The sequence below is a fragment of the Rana temporaria genome, chromosome 9 (genome assembly GCF_905171775.1).
Source record: "Rana temporaria chromosome 9, aRanTem1.1, whole genome shotgun sequence".
NCBI lineage: Eukaryota > Metazoa > Chordata > Amphibia > Anura > Ranidae > Rana > Rana temporaria.
Genome location: NC_053497.1, coordinates 82,178,073 through 82,193,038, shown reverse-complemented (window position 1 = coordinate 82,193,038; position 14,966 = coordinate 82,178,073). Strand labels below are relative to the sequence as shown.

Sequence of the window (14,966 nt, the reverse complement as noted above, 5' to 3'; positions counted from 1 at the left end):
CAGAGCTGCCCATACATCGAAAGAGGTTTTTGAGCAAGACCAAGATCAGGTTTAGTTCGTTCTAGCGCATCATTTTATAATCTTCAGAAATCACCCTCGGGCAGCCAAGTTACTCATTATTGGCTGCGAACCCCATCAAAGCAAAGCGGTGTACTTTGTGATCATTGTGATGACCAATCACAAATTTAAATAGAAATAATGGTGCACTCCGCAACCATTACATATGTTTTTTTATGCTGCTTCTAGCTCCACCCCCTGCTCTGCGGGGGGGGGGGGGGGCGCATTTTGGCATCCCCGCCCTGGGCACTGAAATACCTTGTCCCACCACTGGATGGCACACTGGCACCAATTGATGGCACACTGGTGGCACACTGGCACCAATTGATGGCACACTGGCAGCAATTGATGGCACACTGGCAGCAATTGATGGCACACTGGCAGCAATTGATGGCACACTGGTTTATGTATGTCTTAGTGATTGATTAACATCACAACTTCATTGATTTGAAATTGATACCCTTATTTTTTGTATGATTTTTGCTTTTGCTCATCACTGCCACACACATGCAGCCATGCATTGCACGTGTGTGGCAGTAATGAGCAAAACTAAAAATCATACAAAAAAAAAAGCTATCAATGAAGTTGTGATGTGAATCAATCACTAAGACAATAAGACATACATAAACCATAATTTATGACACTGCATACATTGTCGTTTGGCAGGACTTTATGGGGACAATGTCTGCAGTCTCTGATCCTCTCTAGTATCATGTCTGCAGTCTCTGATCCTCTCTGGTATCATTGCGCAGTCTCTGATCCTCTCTGGTATCATGTGCGCAGTCTCTGATCCTCTCTGGAAATTTTCACTAATATGAGTCACAAATAGTGAAAAATGTTCATTGTTTTGGGAAATTTTGTTTAATAAATTAAAATTTTTTTCTTGTAAGGCAACCTCACTTTTTCATTGTTTAACTATAACAAGTACTCGTACCAGTTGTCCAACAATGGTATTTACTGCTTTTTATAAAGAAATACAATTGATTTTATGCAGTATTGAGTTTAGCCTTTTGGCCCGGCCCTCCAAAATATTTTTAGTTTCTCATGTGGCCCCATCGAAAAAATAAATTGCCCACCCCTGATCTACCCTATCACACAGCGCAGCACTATTTATTTTAATACCAAGACTCTAGTCGCACAGACTTTTTATGTTGAACTTTGTGTTATTTTAGCTAATGCAGGCATTTTCTTCGGAGGTTCTAGCATTTTTTATAATACTGCTTATTTGATAGCAGCAGCTTTTAGGTTTTTACCTTCTATGACAACTTTCCAAGAGCGCTGAGGGAAAGAGGACACGTGATTATTTTTAATGATTCACTTTCTTAAATAATGCAACAACCATGTTCCTGTTTGTTTCCCTCTTCTTTGAGGCCATCCCAGATGTTTACACTTAAAATACACTTGTCATGAGAATAATAGTGGTGGTCATTGCTGACTTTCCTTTTTGAAAGTGCTGGTCATGCTGACCTGACTTAAAAAGGTGTTGTAAAGCTTCACGTTTTTTCACCTTAATGCATTATATTTATATATATATATATATATATATATATATATATATATATATATATATATATATATATATATATATATATATATATATATATATATATATATATATATATATATATATATATATATATATATATATATATATATATCCCTCGAAAGTCCAGCGTCGTGAATGCACTGGCTATTCGTCCCTGTCTTCTCGGCTCTTCATTGGAGATTAATAGCAGCTCAGCTATTGGCTCTCTCTGCTCTCAATCTAATCAATGACGCTATGTGTCGGGGGGCGGGGTGAGTGATACACTTGCCAGCTATAGCTGCCACTGTATGACACGGGAGCGCGACCGCAAGCTAACCACCTTGGGAGAGCACTTCCTAGAATGGGGGTTAGCTCTTGAGGGAAGAAAAAAAAAAAAAAGAACTAATGAACGAACCTTTACAACCCCTTTAAAATACTTTTGATTAAAAAACACGAAACATGCATGTAAATGAGGACTGTACTTTTCGCCAACAGTCTTAAAGTGGATGTAAACCCCATTTATGAATTTTGACATGGGCACATATATTTGCAGTGTTTTTTTAGCTCTCTCCAAAGCCCTGAGTCCCCTGTGTTTATTTCTTTATCAGCATGATAACTTCTGACAAGTTCTCAGAGACAGGAAACAAAAAGGAGCTTAAAATGTGTGTAAAGAAAGGTTGTTTTTAAAATAGATTAGCAGAGAGCTCGCCTTGTCACAGCACAGCTCTGAAAGGATCTTCGTCATTCTGCCAATGTGGAGAGGGGATGTGTGCCTTTCCTCCAATCAGCCGTCTCCCAGTGTAAGCCAAGAATACACTCCTACAGCTGAATGAGGAAGTGAAAATTCTAACCCGATGTAACAATTCTAAAGACTATAGAAAGGGAAAGGCAGCAGATATACATGTAAAACTTGTGTAGGGAGATTTGTTTCATCCCTGTGTACCATCTGAGGCTGTTCACTTCACTGGGTATATGTGAATGTTTACACCCAATTTAACCAGTTCTCGCCCGGCCTACAATCAAAATGAGGCTTGATTGGGACAGTTGTCGTTCCAGGTGGAAGTCATACGATGTCCTCCCTGAACAGGCTGGTTGCAGCGTGCTCTGTCACCCATGGACACAGCGGATGACTGATTATTGTACCGGCCACTGCCGGTACTATGTGATCTCTGTGACCAATCACAGCAGATTAAATGACAATTATATACAAATTAATGGCTTTGATCCATGCCTGTCATGGGCTGAAGTCAGGCTCTGGAGGCCAGTAGCTATAGCAGCAGAGCAGGTATTCAAACAGTTCACCCTGGCTGATGACATGGGTTCACCTGAGGTGCGGGGTCTAAGCACTAACAGTTATTCACCAGAGCTCCTGATGGTGGAGATGGGCTTTGCTGCGTGTTAGTGCCAGGTCGCAGTCCTCAGGATAGCCTCACAGGAGGTGAGCAAGCTGGGGTCCGGTAGCAGATATAGCAGGTAGGGATCAATTAGAAGCGTAGTCGAGAAACAAGCCAAAAGTCGGTAATGAATAGTAGCGAAGATACGGTTGGCAGCAGGAGAGACAGGAGCAAGATATTGGCTGGTGAAAGCACAATATTCTGGCAACCAGGAAAGGCAGAGACATGACTTAAATCAGGAAGTTCATGGGAGGAGCAAAGGGTTCAATGTTCAAGGCAAACGAGATTCAAGACAAGATCATTCAAGGAGCTGTCCTAAGAAGCTGTCCCAGCAAGCAGAGTCACTGCCAGACACACAAGAGGTCCCAGGTTTAAGCCCAGGTCCTAACAATGCCATTCATTGTGTACAATTGTGTTGATCTCTGTGATTGGTCACAGTGATCACATGGTATAAAGGAAGGCCAATCACAGCCCATCTGTACCATTTAACTAGCTGTGGCCAATCACAATCAATTCCATTCAGTAAAACTGGTGGCTTAGTGAAATTTACTGGTATAAGAAATCAATATGTACAAAAGGTACCAAGTGTTACTACAGTAATTACAGTTTTTGTTTTTAATTTTTTACTGGCTCGGGTATGTATGGGAGGCTATGTTAGCCCCAATTGAGGGATGATTGTTAGCCATGACACCACTGTTCATGGCAATTAACCCCTAATTAGCTCTTTATAACACTTGTGTTTTCTAGTTTGAACCATTAGTCCCCTGCAGCTACACTTGGACTGGTGTTTGTTTGTCGCTCTTGGACGCCGCTACTCATCTGATCCTTGACCTGGGGGTAGGTACAGGCCTTTTCTGTGCACCGAGTCTGTCTCTCAGGTGTTCATATTTGGACCCCTCTTCTGTTCGGACATCTTTTGACTTTCAGCTGTATTTTCAAAATGATTGTATGTAATTTGTCAATAATGTTTTATATTACACTGAATGAATTCCACACCCCTGAAGAAGCCAACGATTTGGTGAAACATGTTTGGACATTGTGTTACATTCATTCCAATTCAGTGTATATTCCATAACTTCTTGTCTTTATTTTTGCCCAATTGATTAAAACTTTGTTTTCATTTAATTTAGTTTCAAAAAAATGTATGAGACTTGTTTAGGCACCGCTATTATCCCTTCAACTCCTCCTTTACTCTGTACAGTAACACTGTATTGCTCTGGTCACAGTGTGTTTAAAAATGTTTTTTACATACTGTCACCAGTGTCCCTGATCACCACCATACCAGTTATATGTTGCTGAACTGCACTGTATGTAAAAAAAAAAGTGATTAAAAAAAGTTTTTTTTTTTTTACATTTCTTAATTTTCCAAAAAATTGTGACCAAAAATTGCAACTTCAAAAAACTCACCATGCCTCTTGCTAAATACCTTGGACGGTCTACTTTCCAAAAAGGAGTAATTTGGGGGATATTTGTACTGTCCTGGCTTCGGGCCTCAAGAAATGAGATAGGCAGTCAGTACATCAGGATTTATCAATTTTCAGATATATACCATTTTTTTTTTTTTATATACCAGTTTGTAGACTAACTTTTCTACAGACTAAATAAACACTGATTTGGGTCATTTTTACCAATGAAATTTAGTAGAATACATTTTTATCTACATTTAAGAAGAAAGATTTGCGGTTTATTTTTTTTCTGAAATTTTTGTTGCAGCCTTTTTTATTTGCTAGTTCCCAATCAACAGAAGGTATCTGCATATAACCCAGTTATAATGATTAAAGAGCCTGTGTCCCATACTGTACTGTATCTAACCATAAACATAATCCTATATTTTTAAATCCACATTATTTCCATTGTACCTGTTGTCTTATCCTTGTGTTCCACCTGATGTAGTAATTGACCCACAGCTCCAGGTGGCGCATACTGGCCACAGGATACAGCACTCGATTCAACTCCTTTGTGTAGAATGGGTTGATATACTTTGATTTCTCACTGTTTACCCAAGACCACAGAGATTGCGTATTTTCTCGTAATTTCTGAAAGAAAACATGATTTTAAAAATCAGGCAACAAAGATAAGCAATTTATTACAGCTGATTAATGTATACAAATAAGTCAGTTTACCTCTTTTTCCCGAACAGACTCACAGTTATACAAGAATGAGCCGAATCTGCAACTGTATAGATGATCCAGGATTGTGATCAAAAAGTGTTCATTAAACTCAAAGGCTGTTGGAAACTGAAGGAAGAAAAAAAGGTTTTACCTCTGGGCTTAATGCCACCCTAAGGAAATACAATCTTTTTTTTTATATAAAAAGCCATAAAATTCCCATTTCCTTCACGTGAAGACCGGTGTAAAACAGACATCCAAGTGTCGATCTCCTGGGTCATCCTAATCTCTCACTTCTACTGAACTCCATGTACCCTATGGGTGGAGTTCAGAAAATGTTCAGAAGGCCCAGGAGACTGACACTCTCAAAGTGTTTCCTAGTGTACTGGCATGAGGACTTCTCAGGATTGAAGTGTTTTTTGGTTGTGTGAGCAATGTTAAGAAGTTATACTGTCTTTTAAGGTACAGTGATATGGTTCCTTTATGGGAAAACGGTCTTTCAAGAAAAACTTTGTCATCTGTCTGGAAATGATAGTTGCCTGGCTGTCATCCTATGTATTTCTCTTCCAAAACTTCCTTAATCCTTATGAGCTTCCACTTGTAAAAGAGCAGAGTACTTATTAAGCTTTTGGCTAGCTTTTAGCATTTTTGTGGATACCTTTAAAATAAAAAACTCAGTTCCAATATGGGTGGGCCATATGTCCAATATGGGTGTGCTGACAGTCACTTTGAAGCAGCTGCTAGCATGCTTTAACCCCCGGCCTTTATAAAATTGAAGGCCTGTCAATCCGGGTGGATGTCATAGGATGTCCTCCCGGATCGTGCAATGCAGTGGCACGATCTGTCACCAGCTGTGTCCCTACAACTCCAAAAAACTTGCCATGCCCCTTACTAAATACCATGGGGTGTCTACATTAAAAAAAAAGGGTCATTTGGGGAATATCTGTACTTTGACATTTTTGGGCCTCAAGAAATGAAATGGGCAGTCAGTACATCAGATTTGATACATTTTCAGAAATATACCATCGTTTTTGGACTCACTTTCCTACAGACTAAGAAATATAAACAGATTTGGGTTATTTCACCAAAGAAAATGTAGCAGAATACAATTTTGCCTAAAAATTCATGAAGAAAGATTTAAAAAATGTTATAACCCAAAGAATTTTTTATTTTATTTTTTAAATTTTCAGTCGTTTTAAATTTTTTTGGCAAAAAAATAACCCAGTAGTAATTAAATACCACCAAAAGAAAGCTCGATTTGTGTGAACAAAATTATAAAAATGTTATTTGGGTAATGCTGTCATGCAATGTGTGACAGCACTGAAAGCTGAAAATTGGCCTGGGTAGGAAGGGGGTAAAGGTGCCCAGTATTGAAGTGGTTAAACAAGCCTCATGTAGTTCTGAAGCTTTCCAACTTGTTTCAAGTGACAGCACTCCCATTATGCTTTGAATTTATCATGCCCAAACTGGAGGAAAATTGTGCTACAACAAAGCAGCTTGAAGACTGCCTACAAATACTTTACAAATGTCTGCTGTACACACTGGTGTTATACAAGCTGAAGTCTGTGTGAACAAGGCAATAAAACAAATGGAACAGGAGCAGAATCAAAGCAATACTATTTGCTGTGTTTGGTTTGAAACTCCCCAGGAGGACAGGCCCCTGTGGTGACCATGGACAAAAAGGGTTCGATTTACTAAAACTGGAGAATGTGAAATCTGGTGCAAATATGCACGACAGCCAATCAGCTTCTACCTTCAACATGTTCAAGATTTTGCACTGCCCAATTTTAGTAAGTCAACCCCAATAGGTCAAGAGCAGACCAGCTGGTTTACAAACAAAAGGCCCAATGCCTTATACTCCCACCCCTTGGATTCAGGGAGGAAATATACCATTACCTGCCGGCCTAATGTGAAACAGTATAGTTCTAGGAGACATCCGACCTGCCTCCAGGGAAGCATCCACAGAAGGGTCAGAACTGAGGAAAGGATCAGGAAAAAACTTCAAGGGAATGCAGACAAGCCATGGAAAATGACTTAAAATGCATTGTTTTTCACCTACATAAGATGTTCATCGATTGTGTAGTTTCATGGTGTTTGCCATGGTGGCAGATGGGACTCATAGTTCATTCATGCACAGATCCCTATAAATTAATAATGTGGCTGTGCGGATGAAGTCCTGTACACAGGAAAAATTTAACATCATCCCAAATACAGGTGTAGCATGTAACATAGTGCAAAAAGTTAAAGACCTCCACAAAAACAGAAAAGGCTAGCAAAAATATTGGTTAAGACTTTTCAGCAGAGCAGGAGAAAAGGTCCAAACTAAGGACACTAGCAAAAAAACTAAATCATGTTGGATTGAAAAGGTGTTATTTGGGAGCAACCTTATAAAACGTGTCTGCCAGTGTCCCATCCTCCTGTAGGAGGCAGTATGCAACTACCTGCACAAAGACTCTCAGTGATGACTTATGTAGAGAACTGCTAAGCATTTGCTGTATTACGCACAGTTTACCTGCTTTGACATCTGCCACACACAGTCAATGAACTGGAGGAAGATTGGAGATCTGTCAGCATCAGCATGGTTCTTATCACCATGTCCAATTCTCTGCAATAGAACAAGAGGACATCAGATGTGTAACCATCAAAATTGGTTTAACAGATGGATAACATGTTTTGAATATTTTATGAAAAAGCCAAAGAAAGAAATAAGGAGCCGTCTTAAAATTACACATAATTTACCATTTTCCGCAGAAGATTTTTTTTTATTTTATTTTTTTAGACTATTTGGTAGAGTGATATGCTAAATCTGCCACAAACCTGGCGGCTCAAACCAGAGTAAAGTTACCTTAGAAAACCATATGCATAATTTCCACATACAGAAAGCTGAGGTTCCCTGAACATCTCAAATTTTACTAAAGACGATTGGTCAGATCTCCTCTCTCCTCTAAAGAGTATTATATAGATCTTTCAAGTGACGAGTGAACTAATTATTTGCGAGTCTGTAAGGTCTTTTCTGAACCAGTCTTTACCAAATAATGCGCCAATAGGAATATAAACAAATCCGTTTTGTGCTTAAAGTGGGGTAATAAATGGCAGCACCAAAATACATAACTTGGGGCTCATTCACATCAACCCACATGCTAAAATACATCAGCACTATTGTATGCTGTGAAAAGGCAGCGAGGGGTGGTGCGTTGTGTTACCCTGCATCATACTTAACACTTTTTTAAAGGTTTCTGTACTTTAGCGCATTGCAAAGTACTGTGGTGGCATGTGCTATGCTGTGTAAAAATGAAGACTCGCTACATTTTTTTTGTATTTTGTAAAGGAACTACAAAATGTTCTTTGTCTACCCAAAACACTGCATATAATTACAAATAATAATCTGTTACTATGCAGTCTCACCTTTAAAAAGTAGTTATGTGAAGAAAAAAGGGATTTTTAATACAGCTTACCTGTAAAATCCTTTTCTTGGAGTACATCACGGGACACAGAGCGGCATATTCATTACTATATGGGTTATATGGAGTACCTTCAGGTGTTGACACTGGCAATCTCAAACAGGAAATGCCCCTCCCTATATAACCCCCTCCCATAGGAGGAGTACCTCAGTTTTGTAGCAAGCAGTATGCCTCCCAAAATGGTCCCCAAAAAGAGGGGTGGAAGCTCTGTGTCCCGTGATGTACTCCAAGAAAAGGATTTTACAGGTAAGCTGTATTAAAAATCCCTTTTTCTTTATCGTACATCACGGGACACAGAGCGGCATATTCATTACTATATGAGATGTCCCAAAGCAATGCTCACAATGAGGGGAGGGAGAACATCTCCAAGACAAAAGGATTTAATTTAGAGAAATACTCAAATCATAATAAATCCAACTTAGTTGAGAAAAATAATCTTAAATTTTAAATTTAACTCAAAAAAGAGGAGCCCCCGGAATCCGAGGGTCTCAAACTGCAGCCTGCAGCACTGCCTGCCCAAAGGCTGTATCAGATTTCCTTCTTACGTCCAACTGGTAGAATTTTGTAAACGTGTGGACAGAAGACCAGGTTGCCGCCTTGCAAACTTGAGCCATAGAGATCTGGTGGTGTGCTGCCCAGGAGGCGCCCATGGCCCTAGTAGAATGAGCCTTTAATGATACTGGAGGAGGCAACCCTTTCAAGCCGTAGGCCTGAGTGATTAATTGCTTAATCCACCTAGAAATGGTGGACTTTGCAGCTGCCTGCCCCTTCTTGGGCCCATCCGGTAATATGAACAGCACATCTGTTTTCCGGATCTTCTTTGTAGCTTTAAGATAGGCCTTCATGGCCCTGACGATATCCAAGGTATGCAGCAACCCTTCCTTTCTGGAAGTAGGTTTAGGGAAGAAGGATGGTAATACCAAATCCTGGTTCAAATGAAAACTGGATACAACCTTCGGTAGGAAGGAAGGAAGGATGGAAGGATGAGGGCGGAGAACGACCCTGTCCTTATGAAAAATAACATATGGTTCCTTACAGGATAAGGCCGCCAGTTCCGATACTCTTCTTGCGGAAACTATGGCGACCAAAAATACTAACTTCCTTGTCAGTAAAACCAAAGGAATTTCAGCCAACGGCTCAAACGGTTGTTTCTGTAAACTTGACAGAACAAGGTTTAAATCCCACGGGCAAAGCGGGGATTTAACTGGAGGTTTAATACGTAAGACCCCTTGAAGGAAGGTCTTAACCAGCGAGTGGGTGGCCAGCGGCCGCTGAAACCACACTGACAGAGCAGAAATCTGTCCTTTGATTGTGCTTAATGCCAATCCTTTATCCACTCCTAGCTGGAGAAAACTTAATACTCTATCGATGGTAAATTTGCGAGAAAGCCATCGCTTGGACTCACACCAGCCTACATAGGCCTTCCAGACCCTGTAATAAATCACCCTAGAGACCGGTTTCCTGGCTCCGATTAGGGTAGAGATTACTTTCTGAGACAGACCTCTACCCCTGAGAATCAGGGATTCAGCTTCCAGGCCGTCAAATTTAGATGCCGTAAGGCAGGGTGGAGGATCGGACCTTGCGATAGCAGGTCTGGCCGTAGAGGAAGAGTCCAAGGGTCTCCCACTACCATCCTTAAGATTAGTGAGTACCATGCCCTTCTGGGCCATGCTGGAGCTACCAGGATGACTGGTATGTGCTCCACCCGGATCCTGCGCAGCAGGCGGGGTAGTAACTGGAGCGGGGGAAACGCATAAAGAAGTTTGAACTGATGCCAAGGGCAAACCAACGCATCGGTTCCGCAGGCCATCGGATCCCTTGAGCGGGACATGAACCTGTCTAGCTTCTTGTTGAGTCTCGATGCCATGATATCCACGTCCGGCACTCCCCATCTTTGGCAGAGTGCTTGAAAGATTTGTGGATGCAGAGACCATTCCCCCGGCAATAGAGTCTGGCGGCTTAAGAAGTCCGCCTGAAAGTTGTCCACTCCTGGAATGAATATTGTCGATATGCAGGGCACATGAGCCTCTGCCCATAGGAGAATCAAGCTCACCTCTCTCTGAGCGGCTTGACTCCTGGTTCCCCCTTGGTGATTTATGTATGCCACGGCCGTGGCATTGTCTGATTGAATTCTCACCGGGAACCCCTGCAATTTTGACGTCCAAGCCCTGAGGGCTAGTCGAGCAGCTCTGAGCTCCAAGATGTTGATGGGCAACTGCTTCTCTGGCGTTGCCCAAGTACCTTGGCGAGTGCAACCATCCAAAATTGCTCCCCAGCCCGTCAGGCTGGCGTCTGTGGTCACTATCTTCCAAGCCACTGGGCTGAAAGACTTCCCCTTCAGTAGATTCTGAGGGTCTAACCACCAACACAGACTTTGTCGGACTCTTGATGAGAGCGGCAACGGGATATCCAAGGCCTGTGGCCTTCTGCTCCATGCTGACAGGATGGCTGCCTGCAGGATGCGAGTGTGGCTCTGGGCGTATGGTACCGCCTCGAATGTGGCCACCATCCTGCCTAGTAACCTCATACATAGGCGAATAGTCGGTTCCTTCTTGCTTAGAACCAGTAGGATTAATTCCTTGATGGCTTTGACCTTCCTCAGAGGTAGAAACACTCTTTGTTGTTCTGTGTCTAATCTCATGCCGAGATATTCCAACTGCCTTGTGGGCAGGAAAGCTGACTTTTCTCGATTTAGGACCCAGCCGAACTTCTCGAGGTATTGGACCGTGAGGGCCACTGCTCGCTCCAAGCCGGGAGACGAGTGATCTATGACTAGGAGGTCGTCCAGGTATGCTAGGATCGTGACCCCTTGGATCCTTAGTTTGGCTAGGATTGGAGCTAGGACCTTCGTGAACACCCGGGGGGCCGTAGCCAACCCGAAGGGAAGCGCCACGAATTGGAAGTGACGCGAAGCCACCATGAAGCGTAGATATTTTTGATGTGGCTGATAAATTGGAAGATGAAGGTAGGCATCCTTTATGTCTATGGACGTCATGAAGTCGTCCTTTTGGAGTGTGGTAGCTGCTGACCGCACGGATTCCATCCGAAATGAGCAGATCTTTAGGTATGTATTTACCATCTTTAGGTCCAAAATTGGCCTGACATCTCCATTGGACTTCGGGATGATGAATAGGTTGGAGTAGAAACCTAGCCCCTGTTCCAGGACTGGTACCTCTACTATTACTTCCTGGGAAAGTAGATGATTTAATGCCGACATTAATGCGGCTCCTTTCTCCGGATCGTTTGGAATCCTCGACTCCTGGAAATGAAGAGGAGGAAACCTTAGGAAATCTAATTTGTAGCCCGTGGCCACGGAAGACCGTACCCACTCGTCGGGAATGCTGGCTTCCCAAACCTCTGAAAAGAGTCGCAGCCTTCCCCCCACCTTCGTGGGTGGGGGCGCCCCTTCATAAGGTCGGCTTGGGGGCTGGTTTTGCTGGTTTGCGAACCCACTGCTTTCTGCCTCTAGCCTGTCCTTGTGATTTGCTGTTGAAGCCGAAGTTTGCTTTCGCAGGAGGCCGTCGATACTGTTTGGCATTAGAGGGCCCCTGCCCAGGGGAGTACTGTCGTTTAAACGCAGGCCCCTGAAACTTCCTCTTAGTTGGCAAGAGAGTACTTTTGCCATTTGAAATGGTTTGAATGTATTTATCTAGGTCTTCTCCGAAGAGTCGTCCTCCATGGAAGGGGAACCCTACCAGGAGCTTCTTGCATGGGGGCTCGGCCTCCCAGCTTTTTAACCATAAGAGTCTTCTCATATGGATAAGGGATAACGATAAACGTGACGCTTGCTGGATAGAATCCTTAATTGCGTCTACTGTAAAACATATGGCCCTAGGGACATCCGAAAATTCTTCTGCCTGCTGGGCAGGAATAACTTTAAGCATCTGCTTAACTTGATCCGATAATGCTTGAGCAACCCCAATCGCAGCCACAGCCGGCTGTACTACTGCCCCTGCAGTAGTGAAGGAGTTCTTAAGTAGTGCTTCCAAGCGTTTATCAACTGGATCCTTGAATACCTGTATGTTTTCTACAGGGCATGTTAATGATTTGTTAATACATGAGATGGCTGCGTCCACTGCAGGAGTAGCCCATTTCTTGGAAAATTTATCTTCCATAGGATATAGGGCAGAGAATCTTTTAGGTGGTAAGAAGATTTTATCTGGCTTGTTCCAATCTTGGAACAAAACTCCCTCTAGTAGAGGGTGGATCGGAAATACTGCATTGCTTTGAGGCGCCCTCAGTGAGCCCAAAGCTGAAACTGTAGATACCTGGAGATCTGGTACTGGCAAGTTGAATGCATTATGGACCAAGTCCGTTAAGGCTTGAATCCACCAGCTCTCCCCTTGGGAGACTGCTCCAGACTCCTCTGTATCCGGATCTTCGATCCCTGAACCTACTTGGTCCTTGTCCAAGAGGTCGTCCAATTCCCCTGAGGAAAGGACCTCCTCTTCTGAGGGTCCGCGCTCGGGCGACGGAGATCTAATCCGTTTACTGCCCCGCATAGCTGTGGCTATCATTTTTCCCATTCTTTTCTCCATCTCTCTTAAAGAGGTGAGTAATACCTCGTCCGTGACCATCTTAGGATTGGACTGACCCGCGCCAGCTCCAGCCCCAGATCCCGATGGCCCCAAGGCTCCCTGTGGGGAAAGCAGCGGCATAGCTTTGTCCGAGACCTCAGACTCTCTGGGGGAATCCCCACCTCTTGTACCCTCTGATCCGGATGCCATGGTACAATACCGAGGTACACCTGCTACCTATTGGTATTTGGAACTATAAAAGTTAATTGCCCAAACACCTGTTTGGGGGATAAAAAATGCTTCCTCTCCCCTAGATGACTTTTTTTTTTTTTTTTTCAATCTTTTTTTTTTTTTTTTTTTCGTTTTTGTTTCAAATCCAGGAAAGAAAAAGCATTCTGTCCCCCTGAGTAGTATTGCAAAGAAAAACTATGAGATGGAAAAGAAACAGCCTATTTCTAGGCTTGAAAACAGTCTTCTGAAGACTGCAATATCCTTTCTGGCCACTGTGTGTCCTCGGCGCCCCGTGCTGCCGCTCTGGTCTTTCCTCCCCAGTTCCAATATATAGAATGAGCTGTTTGGAACGAAAAAGGAAGGGCCGCCCCTTCCTTAAACCACTGACCCGCCCTTCCCCCCTCAGCTAAACGGCGCGAATTGCGCCTATAACACGTGAACGCGCGCGCGCGCGCCCTCCGATAGGGGGGGGGGTTGGGGGGAAGGGAGCCTCTCTGCTCCAGCCTGGAACCACGAGGAGGTCAGCGTTTTGCCTGCTTGCAGGCTCTGAGGAGGAAGACTGATGGAGCATCGCCTGGAGGCTTGCAGGTAAGCACAGCTCTCTGACACACACATACACTTTATATCACACAGGCCCCACTCAATGCTTTTCCAACACTACAAGGGAGGTCACTTCTTATGGGGAATAATACACATAGAGCCATCCTATCATTAAGATATGTGACTAGTTTGCCAGATGCAGCGCATAACTTTAGGCATGTCCCCTGTGACCCCCCAGAAAAAACCTGCTAAGAACCAAGTTCCGCAAGTTTTCCCCTCACTTACCTGCTCCATGCCGCAGGACTTTGCCAAGCAAGAGGCCCAATCTTCCCCCATCTCCGTGGGGATGTCTAGACCTTCAGGCCCTGGGTTCCTATGAAGGATCCACTGTCCTGGGCCCATATAGCACTCTGGCAACAGAAACATTAGGCACCCAAAGGTTTCTAAGTTCTGGGCCCAGGGTCCAGCTCTCTAAAAAGAAAAGCATTATGGGCTATACCCCAAGGGTTTGGGGTCCGGTTACTGACCACTTTAGCGCTGAGGCCTTTGGACAGAACCGGTAGCTCACCTAATCCCAAGGATGCGGAGGCAAGCTAAACCATGACCAACACCTAAGACACTGGCGTAAAAACTGAGGTACTCCTCCTATGGGAGGGGGTTATATAGGGAGGGGCATTTCCTGTTTGAGATTGCCAGTGTCAACACCTGAAGGTACTCCATATAGTAATGAATATGCCGCTCTGTGTCCCGTGATGTACGATAAAGAAAGGGGCATATTGACACCAAGTAAGCTAAAAACCAAAATCATGGAGGAAAAAAAATAAAAATAAAATTCTAATAATAACGATAATAAAAAAATAATCTTCATTATGCTAGAAAAATGCATCTGAATGTACTGCATCTTAATCCACCAAAATAAAAAAAAATTAAAAACAGACCCAACTGCACACTGGGTCACCCAGGATTGAAGTAAAAAAAGAAAATGAATATAAATGGCTAAAATTTCTCCCTTCGAGTGGCAATTTATTAATTATAAATTATCAATAATGAGGGGGGGGGTGTGGCCTGAAGCGGTGTAAGACACTTTAGCCGAGAGCTCTGCTGGCCATTACCCCTATATATTCAGCAATCTT

General features: G+C 43.1%; 1 protein-coding gene across 2 annotated transcripts in view; it reads right to left on the bottom strand.

Annotated features, from left to right (window-relative positions):
* Window positions 1-14,966, bottom strand: part of MTM1 (myotubularin 1) — a 100,871-nt gene that overhangs the window by 9,756 nt on the left and 76,149 nt on the right. For both annotated transcript variants that reach the window (XM_040323799.1, XM_040323800.1), the window contains 3 exons: window positions 7,597-7,689; window positions 5,100-5,213; window positions 4,836-5,012 (listed from right to left, as the gene is read on the bottom strand). In XM_040323799.1, the coding sequence (XP_040179733.1) occupies window positions 4,836-5,012; window positions 5,100-5,213; window positions 7,597-7,689 (384 nt within the window). The remainder of the gene's footprint in view (window positions 1-4,835; window positions 5,013-5,099; window positions 5,214-7,596; window positions 7,690-14,966) is intronic.